The sequence below is a fragment of the Chiloscyllium punctatum genome, chromosome 41 (genome assembly GCF_047496795.1).
Source record: "Chiloscyllium punctatum isolate Juve2018m chromosome 41, sChiPun1.3, whole genome shotgun sequence".
In the NCBI taxonomy this organism is placed as follows: domain Eukaryota; kingdom Metazoa; phylum Chordata; class Chondrichthyes; order Orectolobiformes; family Hemiscylliidae; genus Chiloscyllium; species Chiloscyllium punctatum.
This window is the reverse complement of record NC_092779.1, coordinates 19690631-19713430: the sequence shown is the minus strand read 5'-3', so window position 1 is coordinate 19713430 and position 22800 is coordinate 19690631. Positions and strand designations below refer to the sequence as shown.

At 41.8% G+C, this 22800-nt stretch overlaps 1 protein-coding gene across 2 annotated transcripts in view; it reads right to left on the bottom strand.

The window, feature by feature from the left end:
• The window catches only part of gmds (GDP-mannose 4,6-dehydratase), a 650097-nt gene that overhangs the window by 533100 nt on the left and 94197 nt on the right, over positions 1-22800 (bottom strand). The window contains exon 2 of one of the 2 annotated variants that reach the window (XM_072560523.1): positions 7830-7874. The exons of the other annotated variant lie outside the window; for it this stretch is intronic. Within the exon in view, the coding sequence (XP_072416624.1) occupies positions 7830-7874 (45 nt within the window). The remainder of the gene's footprint in view (positions 1-7829; positions 7875-22800) is intronic. 2 annotated transcript variants of the gene reach the window in all.

Sequence of the window (22800 nt, the reverse complement as noted above, 5' to 3'; positions counted from 1 at the left end):
CACTCACTCCACACCCAGTATCCACCAAGTAAATTTTCTCTGGACTGCCTCCAATGCCAGGCAAAAGTGAGGACTGCAGATGCTGGAGATCAGAGTCAAGATTAGAGTGATGCTGGAAAAGCACAATAGGTCAGGCAGCATCCGAGGAGCAGGAAAATCAACGTTTCGGGCAAAAGCCCTTCATCAGGAATGGTTCCTTAGATAAGGGGACCAAAACAGTTGACAGTATTCCAGCTGTGGTCTGATTAATGTGTTGTATAGTTTTAGTAAACTTTGTCACTTACATATGCCATTTCCTTTGAAATAAAGGCAAACATTCCATTTGTCTTTCCTATTACCCACAGAAATTGCATGCTAGACTTTTGTGATTCATGGACAAGGACTCTCAAATCCCTATACTCCAGAGCTTTATGCAATCTTTCTCCATTGAAATAATGTTCAGCTCCTCTACTTTCCCTGCCAAACTGCATCACCTCACATTTCCCCACACTACATTCTATCTGTCAGTTTTTCACCACTTACTTAACCTGTCGATATCCTTCTTTGTATGATTCTCATTTCTTGCCTTCCTATCCATTTTTGTAAAATCACAAATCTGGCAGAAGTATATTCACTTTCTTCATCCTAAATCATATGATATTTTAAATAATTATGGCACAGCACTGATTACTGTGACTCCACTACTTACATGTTTCCATCCTGAAAATGGTTCCCATATCCCAACTCTCCATCTTCTAATGGCTAGTTATTCCTCTATCCATGCTAATCTACTACTTCCAACACCATTTGGTCTTACTTTTCTAGTAATATAACGTGTGGTATTGTCTTACACATATTCTGTCAATCCAAATAGATTCCATCCACTGCTTTCCTTCTGTCTGTCCTGCGTGTTACCTCCTCAAAGAATTTGATAAATTAGTCAGGCATGATTTCTTCTTCAGGAAGGCATGCTGATGTTGCTTGGACATATTATGTTTTTTCTAAATGCTCTGCTATTAGACTCTTTACATTTTCTCAATAGCAGATGTTAAACTAACTGGCCTATAGTTATCTGCTTTTGTATCCTTTCATTTTTAAATAAAAGGTGTTACATTGGCAGTTTTCCGATACTCTAGGACATTTCCAGAAGCTAAGGAATATTAGTACCAGTGCATCCACCACCTCTGTAGCTACTTCGTCTAATATCCTAACATACATCCCATCAGTACAGAGGACATATTGATTCTTAGACTCATTAGTTTGCCTAGCAACCTTTCTCTAGCGATGGTTGTTGTATTTATTAAATTGGAGAGGATTCAGAAAAGAGTTATCAAGATATTGCTGAGAATGGAAGGTTTGAGTTATAAAGATAGGCTGGATAGGCTGGGACTTTTTTCACTGGAGCATAGGCGATTGAGGGGTGACTTTATAGAGGCTTATAAAATCATGAGGGGCACAGATAAGGTAAATAGCAAGTGACTTTTGCCTAGGGCAGGTGAGCTCAAAACTAGGGGGCATATTTTTAAGATGATAGGAGAAAAGCACATGTCGGGCAACTTTTCTACACAAAGTGGTTCAAATATGTGGAATGAGGTGCCTGAGGTAGAGTTGAGTTACAACATTTAAAAGACATTTGGATAAGTACATGAATAGGAAAGGTTTGGAGGGATATGGGCCAAACGCAGGCAAGTGGGATTAGTTTGTTTTGGTAACATGGTCACCATGGACTAGTTGGACTGAAGGGTTTGTTTCCATGCTGTATAACTCCTCCCTTTGTCCCTTGATTATTTAATTTTTGTTTGAATGCTATTACTGTGAAGATTGATGCAAACTATTTAGTTAGTACCTCTGCCTTATTATTTCTCTATCCTCATTCTCTCAGATGCCAATGTTCACTCTGGCTCCTCTTTCTTTCTACATATTTGAAGAAGCTCTTGTCCTCTGTCTTGCTATTACTTCAGGTTTACCCTTAAAGTTTATCTTATCCCTTTTATTATTTTTTTGGTCATCTTTGGTTGGTTTTTAAAACTTTCCCAATCCTCTGGTTTATCACAACTGTTTGTTAAATTGTATGTGTTTTCTTTCAACTTAATGCTATCCTCGACTTCCCTGGTAAACCACAGTTGATTTATACCCTTCTTAGAATCCTTCTTCCTCACTGGTCTATATCTTTGCTGTGAGCCATGAACTATATTCTTAAACATCTGCCACTGTTCCTCAACTGTCTTTGCATCTAAGCCTTTTCCCAGTCCACTCCAGCCAGATCTGCCCTCATTGCTTTGGAATTGTCCTTATTTAAACTAAGCATAGTTGGTTTCTGACCCAAGTTCCTCCTTCTTAAACTGAATGCTAAATTCTACCATGTTATGGTCACTGTTTCCTAAGATGTCCTTTAGTCAGACATCATTTATTAAAGCTGCCTCATTACACATCACTAGATTTAAAATAGCCTGATCCTTGGTTGGATCCAACCAACATGTCCTTCTAGGAAACTGTCTCAAATACACTTTATGAATTCTTCCTCATTGACCCCTGTCAATCTGACTATCCTAATCTACATGAAGATTAAAGTCACTCATGATTAATGTACTTCAGATTACAATGGGATCTTGATCAGATGGGCCAATGGGCTAAGGAGTGGCAGGTGGAGTTTAGGTAAATGCGAGGTGCTGCATTATGGGAAAGAAAACCTTAGCAGGACTTATGATGTAAAACTTGAAAGGGTTCAGAAAAGATTTGCGAGGATGTTGCCAGGGTTGGAGAATTTAAGCTATAGGGAGAGGTTGAGTATGCTGTGGCTGTTTTCCCTGGAGCGTCGAAGGCTGAAGTGTGACCTTATAGAGGTTTATAAAATCATGAGGTGCACAGATAGGGTACATAGACAAGGTCTTTTTCCTGGGGTGGGGGAGTTCAGAACTAGAGAGCATAGGTTTAGGGTGAGAGGGGACGAATATAAAGGAGATTAAAGGGGCAACTTTTTCACACAGAGTGGTGTGTGTGGAATGAGCTGTGAAAGGAAGTGGTGGAGGCTGGTACAATTGTAACATTTAAAAGGCATCTGGACGAGTATAGGAATAGTAAGGGTTTGGAGGAATATGGGCTGGGTGCTGGCAAGTGGGACTAGATTGGGTTGGGATATCTGGTTAGCATGGGCAAGTTGGACCGAAGGGTCTGTTTCCATGCTATACATCTCTATGACTCTATGTGTGCTCATTATCTTCTGATTTATTCTGTCTCCTGCTATTTGGTTATTGTTAAACTCCATAGACTATTGATTACTCCTACCAGTATTTTCTTTCCCTTTTTATTTTCCACCTCCACCCATATGCATTTATGTCTTCCAATACAAGATAATTTCTTGCTATTGTACTTATTCCATCCCATACTAACAATGCCACCTCTTCCTGTTAGCTTGTCTTTTCAAAAAGACACATACCCCTGCAAACTTAATTCCTAGCTTTGATCTCCTTATAGTCATATCTCCATAGTGGCTCTAAAGATCATATCTTTATCCTGTATGTGTGGCGTTAATTCATTTATTTTGTTCTGAATACTACATGCATTCAAGTAAAGGGTCATTAACGCTACCTTTTTATCAATCTTTTCCCCCTTTGACTCTAATTTACTGCAGCTTTTCTTCGTTTGTATATTCTGTCCCTTCCAGCCCCACTCTGGTTAACATTATCCAAATAGCTGCTCTGTAATTCTGCAATATTCTCCTGCTTTGTGAGGACTCCACTTCCAAACCCTCCCCCTTTCTAATTAGTTTAAACTCCTCTTTACAGCTGCAGTTATTCGATTTGCCAGGACACTAATCCCAGCATGGTTCAAGTGAACGCCATTTCACAGAATACCTCAGTTAGGATCATAGAATTCCTACAGTGTGAAAGAAGGCCATTCGGCTCATCAAGTCCTTATTAACCCTCCGAAGATCAGCCCACCCTCTTATCCTATCCCTGTTCTATGCATTTTACATGGCTAATCCACTTGGCCTGCACATCCATGGACTCTATGGGCAATTTAGCATGGCCAATCCATTTAATCTGCACATCTTTGGACTGTGGGAGGAAACAAGAGCACCCGGAGGAAACCCACACAATCACGGGAAGAATGTGCAAACTCCACACAGACAGTCACCCGAGAGTGGAATCGCTTCCATTCCTATCTCAGTGGTAGTGTCAGTGCCCCACAAACTGAAACCCATTCCACCTACACCAATCTTTGAGCCAAGCATGTAACTCCTTGATTTTATTTATCCTGTGTCAGTTTCCCCGTGCATCAAGTAGTAAGAAATTATTCTGATTTTCTAATTTAGTTCCTAATGGTTCACAGTGTTTCAGTAGAACCTCCTTTCTAGTCCTACTATTATTATTGGTACCAACACAGACAACAATGATTGGATTTCTCCCCTCCATCTCCTAGGTCTTTTCCAGCCCACAGGAAATATCTTTAACTGAAAACAACAAATGCTGGAAATCAGAGCAGTTCAGACAGCATCCATGGAGAGAGAACAACCTAATGTTGACTCCAGATGACTCTTTATCAGAGCTGACATGAAGTGTGGAGGGTGCAGCATTTATGCAATATTTGGGAGTGGGGGTGATGGTGTTGGTGGCAGTGGTGGGGTCTGGCACCAGACAGACAACATAGCATTTGGACTCCCAGTCACGGCTGTGGAGAACAGCATCCATTTCCCACTTACACAGTCCACTATTACATCCTATTTCCTCACCAACTTGAAAGCCTCCCTACACTAAGTAGTGGTGGTCAGTTTGTTCATCCTCCCTGCAGATACCACTCTCGCCCACACAGGTTGCAAGAACCTAATAATGGTGAGACAGATTCAGGAGCCGAGGTTCCTCATCTGTAACCCTTGGGTCCTCATACCTTGGGATCTCCCATCCACCGCCTCCAACCTCATAGTCCCACAACCCGCACCACCTGTTTCTACCTCCAGCCCAAAATCCACAAAACTGACTGCCCCGGCCAACCCATTGTCTCAGCCTGCTCCTGTCCCACTGAACTCATTTCTGCATACCTTGACACGATCCTATCCCCCTTTGTCCAAGAACTCCCCACTCACGCCCTCCACCTCCTCCATGATTTTCGCTTCCCCGGCCCCCAACGCCTTATCTTCACCGTGGACATCCATCCCTATCCACCTCCATCCCCCATCCCCCATCACGAAGGCTTCAAAGCCCTCCGCTTCTTCCTTTCCTGCCGAACCAACCAGTACCCTTCCACTGACACCCTCCTTCGACTGATTGAACACTCTGGACAAATTCTCTTTCCAATCCTCCCACTTCCTCCAAACCAAAGGAGTAGCCATGGGCACCTGCATGGGCCCCAGCTATGCCTGCCTCTTCACTGGATATGTGGAACAGTCCATCTTCCGCAGCTACACTGGCATCACCCCCCACCTTTTCCTCCGCTACATCGATGACTGTATCGGCGCGATCTCATGCTCCCACAAGGAGGTTGAACAGTTCATCCACTTGACTAACACTGTCCACCCCAACCTCAAATTTACCTGGACCGTCTCAGACTCCTCCCTCCCCTTCCCAGACCTCTCCATTTCTATCTTGGAGGACCGACTCAACACGGATGTTTACTATAAACCAACTGACTCCCACAGCTAGCTAGATTACACCTCCTCCCATCCTGCCCCCTGTTAGAAACGCCATCTCATATTCCCAATTCCTTCGCCACATCTACTCCCAGGAGGACCAATTCCAATATCGAACAACCCAGATGGCCTCCTTCTTCAAAGACCGCAATTTCCCCTCAGACATGGTTGACGATGCTCTCCACCGCATCTCCTCCACTTCCCGCTCCTCCACCCTTGAACTCCACCCCTCCGACCGCCACCAGGACAGAACCCCACTGGTCCTCACCTACCACCCCACCAACCTCCAGATACATCGTATCATCCTTCTTCATTTCCACCACTTCCAAACAGACCCCACCACCAAGGATATATTTCCCTCCCCACCCCTATCAGCATTTCGGAAAGACCCACTCCCTCCGCGACTCCCTAATCAGATCCACACCCCCCCACCAACCCAACCTCCACTCCCGGCACCTTCCCCTGCAACCGCAAGAAATGCAAAACTTGCGCCCACATCTCCCCCCCTCAATTCCCTCCAAGGCCTCAAGGGATCCTTCCATATCCGTCACAAATTCACCTACACCTCCACACACATCATTTACTCCATCCGCTGCACCCGATGAGGCCTCCTCTACATTGGGGAGACGTTCCGCAAGTAGGCGGCCTGTTTCAGAGAACACCTCTGGGACACCTGCACCAACCAACCCAACCGCCCCGAACACTTTAACTCTCCCTCCCACTCCGCCAAGGACATGCAGGTCCTTGGCCTCAATCGCCAGAACGTGGCATCATGACGCCTGGAGGAAGAGCGCCTCATCTTCTGCCTAGGAACCCTCCAACCGCAAGGGATGAATGCAGATTTCTTCAGCTTCCTCATTTCCCCTCCCCACACCTTTTCTCAGTCCCAACCCTCAGACTCAGCACCGCCTTCTTGACCTGCAATCTTCTTTCCAACCTCTCCGCCCCTACCCCTTCTCCGGCCTATTACCCTCACCTTAACCTCCTTCCACCTATTGTATTCCCAACGCCCCTCCCCAAGTCCCTCCTCCCTACCTTTTATCTTAACCTGCTTGGCACACCCTCCTCATTCCTGAAGAAGGGCTTATGCCCGAAACATCGATTCTCCTATTCCTTTGATGCTGCCTGACCTGCTGCGCTTTTCCAGCAACACATTTTTAAGCTCTGCTCGCCAGCATCTGCAGTCCTCACTTTCTCCTCATACTTACGTCACCCTAAGTAACACCTTCCTGTCCCTGATCACAGACCAATTTTGAATTACCTAGTCTGAGGGGTTTAACCATTTTCTGGAGCCAAGGATCCATGTAACGTTCATTTTGCAGCCAAAATTCCTCGAGGTATAAACACTTACTAGAGATGTCTCTCTCTGGATCATATTGTTATCCAGTATCTTCCACATGTTGTAGCAGTAACACATCACCCATGCTGCCATCACTATTATATTGGTATAATTTATAATTTTATTACTCAAGAATCCACCATGCTTTTGACACTTAACTGTAATGCTAACATTTTAAACCAAAAATAATCATCAGTATCAATCTAATACCAAAGGAGTTTATTTTTTAAGGAAGAGAGAAGAAAACACTGCATAAATAACCACAAATTGAAAACATTACATTTACTTTAGAAACAGAAATATTTATCAATTCTACTCACCTTCTTTCTTTGCACTCACATAATGCTATGGTTTGTGATGTTACTCGGCTGCCAGTCTCACTATGAGTATATTACTCAATCTTTTATCCTGTTATCCTCTCCTTTATCCTCTCCTACTCAACACAGTTTATTTTTTCTGTAGTGAACCTTAGTTAAAACATCTCTCCCACCCACTTTGCAATGAATTTCCAGTTTTGTGTTCTCACTTGGCCTTCGTTTTGCTCTGCTGACGTCTTATGCATACCAACCATACTCCTTAAGGTGCCTTTGGGAGGTTTAAAGTCCCCTTTGGGATTGTCAAAAGTAGATACAAGTGCACATTAATGTGCATAAACTTACTGGAACTGTGAACTTCACTAGAATGCAAAGGTAATTGGAACTGTGAAATGGAAGCTAAAGGTATCAAAACGTATGGGAAGAGAGCAGAAGCATGGCATTGAGGTAGAGGATAGGCTGTGATCATGCTGAGTGGCAGAGCTCCTATTTTCTATGTTACTATATTATAGCAATATAAGAAACAGGATAAAAGCAGTCAAAACAGAAGGCTAAGTCTTCATTCTCTCACCTGATAACCCTTCTGCAAAAGGAATTCTGCCAAATAGGAGCCATCCTAAAGAGGATTAAAAAAAACAAAGGTAAGAAATTTGGAATTTTATTCAAAATAATGATCAATTAAAGTTTAAGTTTTTTTTCATGTTGAAGCAATCCAAAAAGTAAAATTAACCCAGGGGTTGTGTTGTACTACTACACAGACGATCGACCAATCAAACTGTCTTACTGTGGGACCTAGAGTGGGATCTAGAAATACTCACATGCCTCTCTGTCCACATTGCCAGAATTCACTTAAGTTCTTTGCATTTAGCTGAGCGCGCTGTGGTCCCATGGGGAAAGTATATACATTCCAATACACACACACAAAATACATTCCTGCCCTTGTTTTTAAATCCCATACCTGACAAATAGGAAGAGGGAATAAAATCATTGTGTAAGGGCTTCAGGACTCTTGGACAACCCTTGCAATTATGTCACAGAGCTACATCTCATTGTGCATAAATGGGACAATGTGGGTGGAGTTAAAAAAGCTAGAAGGAACTCTCTGGACGAAATACTAGAATGAGATTTTCTGGAAGAATTACAGAGAGCACAAGGACATGAACACATGAGGAAGATAAATTTGTCCTTCCTTAACTGTAAGACCAAAATCTGGCATGTCTACAACTGTGTGTTTAACCATATTTAGTATTAATACATAATAGATAGTGTTCTTCAAAATCTAACCCTGAAGACAGTTGCTGACTTTAACTTCTCCTTGAGTAACCGGGCTCCAATGCAAACTCAAATAGAGTAACTTAACCACCTACTAAAAAAAAATAGAAGCAGTGATCCTCAAACCAGCATTACTAATCATGGTATCATGGCTCCAAAGTCTTCCTCTCCCACTAGTAAGAGGCAGAAGTATACTTGATATAGTAAACTGGAGTCCTTCAGCACAGTTAGGATTCCAATGTTATCTTAAGTGGTAAAATACAAGGAACATGGAGCTTGGAAATACTACCTGAGAACCCTGATGAGTTTGGGTTTAGTCCAGTCAGCATATCAGATATAAAGTGCCATAATGTCAACAGAATTACAAAGGTGGTCTTTCAGAGTTGCACAGGCTGTGATTTTTCTTATCAATGATTTGTATTTTGGGATTTTAGCAACTTGTTCTTAAACATGGAAGAGTTTGATGGCCTCGCCAATTATACGAGACAGCTCTGTAGCCACAGCAGCATCAGTGCTGGAAATACTGACAGTCCAATCATGCCAAGAAGCCCAGGTAAAGCCAGAGGTGGAGATTGTTCTGGGGCTTGTGAGGGTGAGGCGGGGAGAGGGCGAATGACTCTGGGGTGAGAAGTGTGATTCAAACAGGCCCAGAAGGCCAACAATGATTGATTCATCTTCTCCCACTCTTTGCCTGATACCAGCCCATGAGGCCTGCTAGGCTTTCCCATCAAAAGGGCCACCTGTGACTTCTCAGCTGTTGAATCAATTTGTGGAAATATGCAAACATAGCAGGAAAATCTCAGACTATGGCTCACATGTCACACCCATGCAGCACAAGAGCTGAACAATTACCATATTTGACGAGAGAGGATCTAAATATAATATATAACTATATTCATCAGCATTGCCATCGCTGATTTTCCACACTATCAACATACTGGGGGCTTACCATTGATCAGTTTGGCTACCAAGGACAAGAGTGAGGCTGTAAATGCTGAGGTGAATAACTCACCTCCCGATTCCTCAAAGTCTGTCTACCATCTACAAGGCATAAATCAGAGCTGGAATGAAGTACTACCCTCCACTTGCTTGCTCCTACAATACTCAAGAAGTTCAACATCATCCAGAATAAATCAAATAAAATGTTATGATAAAAAGAGTCATGTCGCACACGAAACATTAATTCTCAGTCTCCAGTGATGCTGTCGGACCATTGAGTTTCTCCAGCGCTTTCTGTTTTTATTTACTATCCTGAACAAAGCAGTCCATTTGGTGTTCACCAACTTAAACATTCACTGAAACACAGTAGGAATGGTGTACTAGATGTAACTCACCAAGTCTCCTTTGACAGCATCTCCAAGCCCATAATCTGTACCACAGGAGAGGGCAAAAAGGTGGATGGGAACACCCCCACTTGCAGTCTCCCTTCAAGCTAAACACCACCCATCATCAAGCTATATCACTATTCTTTCACTGCAGGATCAAAGTCTGGAAGCTCACTTTCTAGCAGTAGTGTGGGGTGTCCCTGCGTATGATGAAGTGGTCCAAAAAGATGGCTCACCTTCCCAACGGTAATTCAGGATGCACAATAAATGTTGACATTGCCAGTGAAACCCACATTTCCCACCGAAGAATAAAAAATACTCATGAGCATCAATTGACCCAAGGGCTGGTGAGCTGCCCAATACCTCCTCAGTCATTGATAAAATTTTAGATAGGTTTGGGGAGGGCAGAGCAACCTGTTGAATTTTACACACCCCTCTTCCTTCAAATCTGGAATATAAAATCCAACTCAAGGTAAACCAAAGATTAAGCAACAGGGAAGAATAGTCATAATTATTGTGCTTGGTACTAATATTAATGTAGCATCTATCATTCAAATAACCAGTTGCTTGAAGCAGGACAGTCTTGAGAATAGAATGTAGTCAGTCCTAAGGCAGTAGTTTTGACTTCTCCTGACTGAGAATGCTTACTATACAGTTACTCATTATCAGTGGCCAAAACAGGGAACATTAGTACAGGATATTGAAATGCAAGCCAGAAGCCTGTCTTTTATCTTGGAACAAACATGAGAGCAAGTTATCAAACTCCCCCTTCAAAAGCAGGAGGATCTGCACGATGACTGTCTGAAGGCTTGTTTCCCTTTGGTTATCAAGATGTACAACCGAACTCTCTAGCCAGCCGTGTAAGCTGGCTGAAGATATCAAGTTGTAAAAAACACAGTCTCAATAATGGACCAGGAAAGGCACACGGGGACTTTCCACCAGTGATATACAATTACTTAGATTTGAGCACTGACTGAATGCAGCCTTCCTTAAAGAGATATTCTGGTGCTTTTAATGCTGAATTGAATTCTTGCCTGAGATTGTATCATGCAGATGAGCAAAGCATCAGTAGCTGTGTCACTTAACTTTTTGTAGATAAGATCGGTTCATTAAAAAAATATCCAGGCATTTCATGTTTCCTGCAGACTCTCATGCTCTATTCCTGCCTCATGCTTACTGTATATGCTTCAGTAATGGTCAATCTCACATAAATTTTATGTACAGGCCAATACCACTTTTATCCAAAAAGTACCAACTTATTGTACTTACTGATGTCAATCTCTCTCTGTTGCAAAAGTACTTGACACAGAATTGCACACCACTGTAGGTAGCTGTTCAACTCGATGTGCCTGGTAATATAAACACATGACACCAAGGCTCCCACCTTACTGCTGCGTGCTGCATTCCTCCCAATCCCACCATCTATTCCGGTAACATGGTATCAACAAAGACTGGCAGTAGCACAACCCAGTTCATGTTGTTGAGATTACAGAGCAAACAAATAATTTTGCAACATCTAGAGAAATTGAATATTGGAGCAAAACATTTGAAACTCTCTCCAGAATTTAGGCAGGGGTCTAAGAATAAAAGTACAGAGTGAAGAATAGCAAGTGGTCGTAAGTAGAAGATAAAGTTGCAAAATATGCCAATGAAAATCACAGTGGACTCTTAGTTTCTTGAGCAATAATCCAAACTTTCATCCTAAAGCAAGCAAACAAATTAGACATTGCAAATTTCAAGCCAGCCCAAGGTGGAATAGCAAGTTTGTGAAAATAAACAATCTTATAATGTGATAAAAGACCAAGATATCACAGTCTCCTGGTAGAACTTGCTGATAGGATTATCACATTTCAGCAGCTTCTAATCAAACATCAACAAAAGACTGAATACAAATAGTCATATATTGGGAACATTGATGAGACTCCTAGGCGGCACGGTGGCACAGTGGTTAGCACTGCTGCCTCACAGCGCCAGAGACCTGGGTTCAATTCTTGCCTCAGGCAACTGTCTGTGTGGAGTTTGCACATTCTCCCTGTGTCTGCGTGGGTTTCCTCTGAGTGCTCCAGTGTCCTCCCACAGTCCAAAAATGTGCAGGGTAGGTGAATTGGCCGTGCTAAATTGCCCGTATCGTTAAGGTGTAGGGGAATGAGTCTGGGTGGGTTGGTCTTCGGCGGGTCGGTGTGGACTTGTTGGGCCAAAGGGCCTGTTTCCACAATGTAAGTAATCTAATCTAATGTCGATCTGTTCAATGATTGTCTGATGGGATAAAGATTAATTCAATGGTGACGTTAAAGAGAAAATCCTCCCAAAATAGCAATTCCCAAAAGGAATAATTGTCCAAGTTCACAATAAAGAATGAAGGATGGTGTTGGAATGTAGCTGAGGAAAGTTTGGTACTTCTGCCTAAGGTATTATGCAAAGAAGTCTTTTCATCTGGAACATGTTCAGATCACACCTTGTCGATGATGTTGTTGGTGAAGTTAGATCATAAAACAACAATATTGCAATGATTCTTGGTGCTCCTCCAAGCCTTGTTCAAACACTGGATCTCTCTCAGAACCAGCCCTTCAAAAATGGAATGAGAAAAATGTGGAATAACTGGGTCATCAGAAGAAGGGAGACAGCGATTGTGGGGGGCAGCATACAAGCTCTGATCTTATCAATCTTGTTTGGGTTGCAGAGGTCTGGGATGAAATCAGAAGAGATAGTCAGCAAATCATTCAAGAAATGTGGGATAACCAATGTATCTGATGGCACAGATGATGATTATTTGGAGAATGATATGACTGCTCACAAAAAGAATGCTGATGAAGATGACATTGACGACCCATACAATGTAATACTCTGTCCTACTATATTGGAAGTTTTTCTGTACTGTGAGAAAAGCTGGTGAAATTGTTTCCTTGGCATTTAGTTTTGATGAATTTGGTTAATTTAGTGAATTTGCTTTTTAGAAATTTATGTGTGAGATTATTTATTTACTCGTTTGCACCACATTGGAGTGTGGGGTTGGCAGGAATAGTTTGTAGAGTGGCAGCTATGATAGCAAGACACTGGGAGAAGATTGATTTCAACCTCTACAAAGTGTGTAAAATTCCACTCCATTTTTTTGGCTAAAAATGTAGTCTTAGAAACTAAACTTTACATGAGTATATCTAAAAAATATTTGGTGATCCAATCTCAATTATATTCTTTATCTCTACCACTTCTGCCACAAACATTCTATTCCTCTTATCTTTGTGCACCCCAGCCATCTCATTGTGCCACCATTGGCAGTATTGCATTTGTCAATCAATCAAATCTTCAGGCTCCAGAATTCCCTCTATTTCTTTAAGACTGAATTGCCTGGTCACTCATCCTCATGGCTTCTCCTTTGACTCAGCATACATTCTATTCAAATTACATCTCTGAGTTGCGTTAGGAGCATTTTATGTTAATGCATTGTATAAATGCACCTTAGATTTGTTATTCCAAATTTCCAGATAATATAATGTTTTAAAGACAAAAACATGAAATGATCAGGCATTAATTGATAGAAAAAAACAATGAACCTTGTACGAGACCTATGATGAAAAGTTTATTCAGTGTCCAAAGTCACCAAATTATTCCTTAATCACTTCAGTTCGCTGAGAATAGACAAAAGTCACTCAATTAAAGCAAGGAAATTCAACTCAAAAAGCTGTTGGACACTCAACTGCTTAAGCCTCTATCACAGGCTGCTTAAATTTTTACTACGTAACAGGTCCCAAAATTGAACTGAACATTATATACCTTCATTTTAAATCCTTCTCTAATGATATTTTTTACATCCAAAGCTTAGCTGATGCAATTGCTCATTGATAAAAATGATATGCTAACTGTGTACACACAGTTTCAATGGATTTTGGTGCTTGGTAGCTCCTGAAAACTTGCTACACAATCACTTATTACAACTAAACATGCAACCAAAGTTTTGTACATTTCTGAGGGTATGTTACAAAGTGACAAGATTAACTACATATAAATTAACACTGACTGTACAGCACTATGTTGTTTGGTTTACTCAAATTTGAAGTTCAGAAACCTCAAGGAATAGCTCATAGTCTTTTTTTTCTTAATGCAAAAGAAAAATAAAAGTTTGCCAAGTTTCCAGGCTAACAGAAGTCAGGAGTTTACAAAATGACAACTAACCCTGATGACAAAAGTCAAGTGGAAAAACTGTCACATTTTAAATTAGCTAACACTAGGTTTGTTTTGTGCTGATGTTGAGTTTGTCTAAGATGGTTAAAAATTCAGATTTCTCCATTCTTTATCAAGTTGAAAAAGACAGTGTATATTGCTGATGTAAGAGGGATCATAAAACAAACTTGTCAGACTCCTTCCTACAACCTTTGCTCAGATTGCTTCTCAGAGTTTCCATTTACACTGGAACATGGAGGCACAGTGCTGGCATCAACTTCCTTTTTGTTTTATTTCCTATTCTACTCCAGGAGTACTGTTTTGCAGATAGTGCAAAGGAATAGCAGAGAACAAAAGCTCCAAGCTAAATAGGCAGAACAATTCACAGAAATACATAGTGGCAACACTACTGGACCAGCAATCAAGAAGTCCATGCTAATATTCTGGGGACATGGGTTCAAATCCCATGATGATAGATGGTGAAATTTAAATTCAATAAAAATCTGGAATTAAAAGCTAGCTTAATGTAACATCTACTCGTTGTCATAAAAAACCATCTGGTTCACTAATGTCCATATCCAGTCTGGCCTGCATGTGACTCCCAACCCAAAGCGATATGGTAGGGATGGGTAATAAATGCTGGCATAGCCAGCAATGCCCCACATTCCAAATGAATTTTACAACTTCAAATGTAAAATTTGAATGTTACATATTTTAAAATGTGTAAAATATTTTAAACTTTACAATATCACTCACAACTTTGATTATGTTGCTTTCAGCCTTTCATTCAGTCCCCAAGATCTTGAGGAGTTAATGCTGGGCTTCCTTTTGAACTGTGCAGTGGTAGGGGTCATGTGTTGATTCAGAATGATGAGCTTTGGTGAATTGGTGCAGTGTGCATCACAGGTTGTACACAATGCACTAGAGTGCTCCCTGGTGCAATGGGCAGGTGTTTCGTTTGTTAGAACGACGCCAGCCAGGCGGACTACTTTTGCCTTTATGGTATCTCACTGACAAAAAGAAATTTAGAGGTGACACCATGGGAGAAGGAGGTCAGAGCTTAGGAGACAACAGAGTGGGACATAGCTGATGCAGCAAAGCAGGTAGTCTTGAACTTGCAGATAAAAATCTACAAGAATTTCTTACAATAAAATGAAAGGATACAGACTGACTAAGCAAAATCAAGCAACTGAATTGGGAACAGAAATTAATTCAGTGCAGCCTTTCTACCCTGGATTATCTTGGAGGAAGTGCAAGAACTGAAGGGGAGATGCTAAATGGTAATCAAATAAGGTCTGGTAGAGGTGACTCAGCTGACTATACTTAAATATGTAGGAGAATCAATATTTCAGGCCAGAGTCCTTCATCCTGATGAAGGGGTCTGGCCCAAAATATCGATTCTCCTGTTCCTCGGATGCTGCCTGACCTGCTGTGCTTTTCCAGCAACACACTCTTGACTCTGATCTCCAGCATCTGCACACTTCACTTTCTCCCACTTAATTATGTAGGCCTCAAATATGAGCGCAAAGTACCAGGGAAAGCTGCGAAGTGAAGGAGTCTGACGTCAACAAAAGATGCAGATGGCAATTTAGCAAACCAACAAAAGTAGTAATATTCTAAAAGGTAAAAGGTTTGAGGAGATGTAGTTGGGTGTTAAGGAATACCGTAAGTTAGCACAATCAGGCAAGATATATTTTTAGAAGTTGGAAGAAAAGAATGATTGGTTTGAAGTGATCAGGTGGAATAACGATGTTGAGGTAGACGAGAATATAATGCCTCATCAGTAACCAAGACCTCAAAGATGGCAATGTCTTGGGTGATAGCAAGGTCAAGTAGTTGGTTATAAGAAGATAGATGTGTACGTGTGACTTGAATGTTCAGGGTGAGGCTTTATGGAGGTGAGGTCACAACAGGAACACCTAATAACAAACCCTATAATTGAACTGCTGGATCTCTTTCAGGTTTAAAGCAGGCATTGTTTGAAAATTTCCCACTAACATCAACTTCATCGCAATTTGCTAAAAGCATGAATCACTTTGTGCACTGAGTAACTGAGTAAATAATTATTGCAGTAAATTCAATATATCAATTATTCTTTGTGCCTATTATCCATGTAGAGCACAACCTCTATCCAAAGAAAGTGCAATCAAGGTGGATGGTAAAGATTCAAGATACAAGTCATTGAGCAAATGGGTATAATTTCTTCCTATTTCACAAGCAAATTACTTGAAAAATATCATTTTATAAGCATTTAGAGGGTGTAACCAGCTCTTAAATGCACGTTAAAAAATCAGTGAAAATATTTTCACATGGAATTGAATGACAGTCTCGCCATTATGGAACTAGATTGTGGAATTACACATGCCTGGACAAGAAATGTTCAGCTATCATCTAACTACTATACTTAAACACTGTCTTATTGACAGATCTTCAGCAACTTATGAACAGAGATGATAGCAGACTGGCACATTATACTGTTCGGCAACAGAAATTATTTTCAAAATGCTATCAAATTACCCAGATGTACAAAACTTAAAAATAAATCAGAGATGAATCAACTAGTATAAAATTTAAAAATAAATCAGAGATGAATCAGTTACACTTATAATGCGAGACATTCTAAAACATCAAAAAGGGAAGAAATTTATATTTTATATATATATGTATATATGAGTCATAGCATCACACAGCATAGAAACATGCCATTCAGCCCAACTCATCCATGCTGATCAGACATCCTAATCTGACCAGCATTTGGCCCATATCCCTCTAATCACTTCCTATGCATATATCCATCCAGATGCCTTTTCAATGTTGCAACTGCACCTGCCTCCACCACTTCCCTTGACAGCTCGTTCCATACGGGACACAAATCCACTGCGTGAAAAAGTAACCCCCTAGGTCCTTTTTAAATCTTTCCCCTCTTAAACCTATGCTATCTCACAGGGAAATCAGGACGGCAAAAACGGGACATGAGATAGCCTTGGCAAATAGGGTTAAAGAGAATCCAAAGAGATTTTATAAAGTACATTAAGGGCAAAAGAGTAACTTGGGAGAGAATAAGGTCCCTTAAAGATCAACATGGCTGTCTATTTGTAGAACCTCAGGAGATGGATGAGATACTATATGTATATTTTGGGTCAATATTTACTGTGGAGAAAGTCATGGAAGTGGGGGAACTTGGGAAACAAATAATGATGTCTTGGAAAGAGTTCATATTAGAAAGGTGGTGGTGTTGAAGGTCTTAAAACATATAAAGGTAGATAAAACCCTGGAATCTGATCAGGTGTTTGCCAGAATTTAGTGAGAGGCTAGGGAAGAGATTGCTGGGCCCCAAGCAGAGATATCAACAGCCACAGTGAGGTGCCAGAAGACTGGATGTTGGCTAATGTGGTGCCGCAATTTAAGACGGGCTTGTAAGGAAAAGCCAGGGAACTACAGATTGGTGAGCCTTATGTCAGTGGTGTATAGTTTGTTTGAGGGACAGGATTTACATGCACTCAGAAAGGCAAGGATTGATTAGGGATAATCAACATGGCTTTGTGCATGGAAAATCATGTCACTAACTTGATTAGGTTGTTCTTGAACAGGTGACAAAGAAGATTAATGAAGGCAGAACAGAAGATGCCATCTATATGGACTACTGCGAAACATTCAACAAGGTTCTATATGGTAGACTGGTCAATAAGGTTAAATCATACGGAATACAAGGGAGAGGTAGCCAATTGAATACAAAATTGGCTTTAAGGTAGAAGAGAGAGGGTGCTGTGTCAAGTGGTGTGCCACAAGGATTGTTGCTGGGTTCACTGCTTTTCTCATTGATTTGGTTTGGAATATGGGAGGTATGGTTCGTAAGTTTGCAGATGAAACCAAAATTGGTGGTGTAGTGGACAGTGAAGATTATCTCAGAGTACAACGGGATCTTGATCAGCTGGGCCAATGGACCAAAGAGTGGCATGTGGAGTTTGATTTAAATAAATATGAGGTGTTGCATTTTGATTTTGCAACCTAGTGTAGGACTTATACAATTAATGGTGGTGCCCAAGTGTTGCTGAACAAAGAGACCTAGGGGTGCAGGGACATAGTTCCTTGAAAGTGCAGTCGCAGATAGACAGGGTGGTGAAGGCGACATTTGGCACGCTTGGCTTCATTGGTCAGAAAATTGAGTACAAGAATTTGGACATCATGCGTGGCTGTTCAAGACATTGATATGGCCATTTTTAGAATACTGCGTACTACTCTGGTCACCCTCCTATATGCGGGACATTGTTAAACATGAGAAGGTGCAGAAAAGATTTATAAGGATGTAGCTGGAACTGGAGAGTTTGATCGGGGGGGGGGGGGGGGGGGGGGCTGAATAGCCTGGGAGCTATTTTTTCCCCTGGAGTGTCGGAGGCTGAGGGGTGACCTTGCAGAGGTTTATAAAATTATGAAGAGCATAGATAGAGTGAACAGCTAAGGTGTTTTATATAAAAGCAGACCTGGAACAATTTGTGACAGAGAACATAAAGTACTGAGAAATTACTCATGATTTGGACGTAAGAATGCCTTCTACTATTTTCCTCAATCTGCTCCTATCACTGCTATTCCTTAAAATATTCAATCCTTGCTGTGTCCAGTAAGGCTTTCTGCATTAACTTCGTTGAGAGGTTTTTTAATATACCAGCTAACCCATAGGGAACAACAGGGTCAAATCCAATCTTAACCTCACCCAGTATTTCATGCCCACTTCAAACAGGGGAACAGATGGGTACTAATCCGTACTCTGAAATTATTTGTCCAAATCAGTTCAGAGGCTTCGAACCAAACCATCAAGCTTACACAGAGAACTGCTCAAAGGAGTTGAGACCCCAAGTGATATTGTGAGCTGATATTTTGTGGTATTGAGCTCTGCTGCGGCAATGCTCATGCAGAACTCTGTCCAACTCCTCTCCCACTCTTGTAGGTCATTCCAGTCCCATATCCTGCTCCAATTTATCTTCTCACTCTACCCTGCCACTCCCCATTCCATTTGACAATTCTCACCAAGGGATTACAACGATTTTCAAACCTTGAAATGGGGTCACAGTGGGAAAGTATTTGGGAAGCATTGCTTTGACAGCATCCCAGCAAAACTTTATTAATTCCCATGAACTGAGGATGATACCCAGGATTTTTAAAATTTAGTTCAGATACTGAAGTGTTGATCTGCTATTAGGAAGGAAAGAAAACCACATTTTAAATATTAACATTTTCCATGTATTTTGAAAACAAACAAGTTGAGGAACAGCTCTACTTCTACACAAACATAAATTAAAACTGAAATTCTAGAATTGACGCCATAGGATGGAATCTAAAAGGCTTCTATTGACTAGTTTCAGATGATAGTATATATTAGTTATTAAAGGCAAAGTAACAGGAAGCTGACCATCAACTGTCTTTCCCAGGATTGGGAAGTAATTACTGTGCGATGAAAACCATTAGTTCTGAACTTGCTTTGCATGTGTTAACTTGATATATTATCTGAGATTCTGTAGTGCTATTCATCTGTTATAATGCACAGTTCCAGAAACAAAACACAGATTCCATGAAGCAAAGTTCTGGCTGAAATGGACAGTTCATACGAGGTCCCTTGCACAAAGACAAAGGAAAAAAACCTAACAGCTCCACAGACGTGTTGACAACAGATGCCATGACTATATTCTTTCTAAGCACTATATATCATGCACATGAGGTTGCAGCCAAGTCAAAAGTTGTAGGCTGTGAATGGAACTTACACTGAGATATTGTGGCTTATCTAATGTAATCTGAACTGCAACCTCCACTCTGTTTCCCTTAGATTACATTAAGGGACAGGAAGGGACTAGAGGAGCTGAGGAACTCCACTTTAGGCAGACCTTCCATGAAATTGGCATCTGATAAAGAAGCCCAAAATTGGATCAAATCCAACCAAGGACTGAACTTCCACAATTTGTACTTGAGAGTAATTAAAATTTGGGTGGATGTCCTGTGTTACAAAACCTTATGACACAGAGTCTACCACTTACTCTCCAGCACTCCACCTAAACAACTCCCACAATATTTGAAAGGAAGCATCTTACTTCCTCAATTTCAGCCTAGTGAATGGCAGTTTGATTGCATTAAGCTACCTGTGTCTAAATTGGATAGACTATGCCACACTTCTGTTCAAAACAGAGTTGAAAATGCCAAGTTTGCAATGGTATTCAATCCCTGTCATCAGAAATAAATCTGTTATCTGCATCATGCAAACACATAATTTGCAATTAAGTTTGAATACTGTCACGAAACTGGCAATGTTTCGAGATTCTCACAATTAGTACAACTACTAAAAGATTATTCCACCTATTTGCAACCAGGCTAACAGTAAGTTGATATGACTTGACATATAATTGAGAATGGTTATTGCAGAAAAGGCAGCTTGTGTCAGATGTGTCTCGGCTGTCTACAAGAGTGGTTTAGATTTACCCCTCCACCCTGTCCCAAAGTCTGGCAACTTCTTTCCCCTTCAGGTGTTAATCAAATTTAATTGACTCTGCTTTTGCCTTCTTTTGAGTCTTGCACTTGCTACTACGAGGGGGCATAACTTTAAATTAAGGGGTGGTAGGTATAGAACAGATGTTAGGGGTAGATTCTTTACTCAGCGAGTCGTAAGTTCATGGAATGCCCTGCCAGTAGCAGTGGTGGACTCTCCCTCTTTATGGGCATTTAAACGGGCATTGGATAGGCATATGGAGGATAGTTGGGCTAGTGTAGGTTAGGTGGGCTTGGATCGGCGCAACATCGAGGGCCAAAGGGCCTGTACTGCACTGTATTTTTCTATGTTCTATGCTTTCTCATGTTGTGTGTGTGTTTTTTTTTCCTCTACTCAACTATTAAGTTTCTATGAATAATTACATGTAGCACCTTTAACACCAAAAAACATCCTGAAAATTTTACAGATGGAAAAAAATATGAAAAGGAATGTGGCTTTTTTAAAATTCATTCATGGGAAATGGACTTTGCTGCCCATTTATTGTCCATCCCTAGTTGCCCTGGAGACAGTGGTGATGAACTGCCTTCTTCAATCACTGTAGTCCTTCACATGTCAAGGCACCATAATATTGTTAGGAAGAGATTCTGGATTTTAAAGGGGTGGAACAAAACAGCAGTTTAGAAGAAAATCCTAGAAACAGAGCAGAGGTGGCTCAATGCTCTGCCACCAAACGACGTGAAGGATACAAAGAAGGCCAAATTGAAGAACTAACTGGTGGAGGAGAGTTCAAATAGCTGCAGGAAGCTTCAGATGTGTCTTGGAACAACGATATGGAGAGTTTTAAAAATACAATGATATTAAACTACGTGGAGGCACTGGACCAGCACAGCTCAATGACAAAGTGTTTGATGAATGAAATTTGATACAGCAGAAGATAGGGGCATCTGATGTTTGGTCAGATTGGAGTTCAAAGACATTGGGAATGGCAGAAAACTGAATTTTCAAAAATATGAGCAGGAAGGTGCATAAATTCTTGCCACTAGGAGAAGCAAGGTGGGCAAGGTGAAAAGCAAACATTGCTAGTCTTGAACATGTGGATTAAAGAAACTAGATTAAAAAAATGTAAAAAGTGAGCATTTCAATGCATTTTTGTTTTCTGATTATCTCAATGTGACTGGCTGCTAACCCTGCTTGGCAACAGTGAGTATTGCAGATGCTGGAGATCAGAGTCAAGATTAGAGTGGTGCTGGAAAAGCACAGCAGGTCAGGCAGCATCCGAGGAGCAGGAAAATTGACGTTTCGGGTAAAAGCCTTTCATCAGGAATGAGGCAGGGAGCCTCAGAAGTGACAGATAACTGGGAGGGAGGTGGGGCTGGGGAAAGGCAGCTCAGAGTGCAATAGGTGGATGGAGGTGGGGGTAAAGGTGATAGGTTGGACAGAAGGATGGAGAGGATACGTGGAAGGGAAGATTGACAGGTGGGACAAATCATGAGGTCGGCGCTGAGCTGGAAGGTTAGAACTGGGATAAGGTGGGGGGAGGCGAAATGAGGAAACTGGTGAAGTCCACAATGATGCCATGAGGTTGAAGGGTCCTGAGGCGGAAGATGAGGCATTCTTCCTCCAGGCGTCGGGTGGTAAGCGAGTGGTGATGGAGGAGGCTCAGGACCTGCATGTACTCGGTACAGTGGGAGAGGGAGTTGACATTTCAGCCACAGGGCGGTGGCGTTCATTGGTGTGGGTGGTGGCCCTCCTGGCACCTTTCCCTGCCACTGCAGGAACTGCAAAACCTGCACCCAAGGACGCAAAGGAGCCTTCCACATCCAAAGTTTCACCTGCACTTCCACACGTCATTTACTGTATTCGTTGCTCCCGATGCCATCTCCTCTACATTGGGGAGACTGGATGCCTACTCGCAGAGCACTTCAGAGAACATCTCCGGGACACCCGCACCAATCAACCTCACCGCCCCGTAGCTGAATATTTCAACTCCCCTCCCACTGTGCAGAGTACATGCAAATCCTGGGCCTCCCCCATCGCCACTCCCTTACCACCCGACGCCTGGAGGAAGAACGCCTCATCTTCCGCCTCGGGACCCTTCAACCCCATGGCATTAATGCTGACTTCACCAGTTTCACTTCCTCTCCCCACCCCATCTTACCCCAGTTCTAAACTTCCAGCTCAGCACTGTCCTCATGACCTGTCCCACCTGTCAATCTTCCTTCCCAACTATTCACTCCACCCTCCTCTCTGACCTATCACCTTTACCCCCACCTCCATCCACGTATTGCACTCTCAGCCACCTTCCCTCCAGCCCC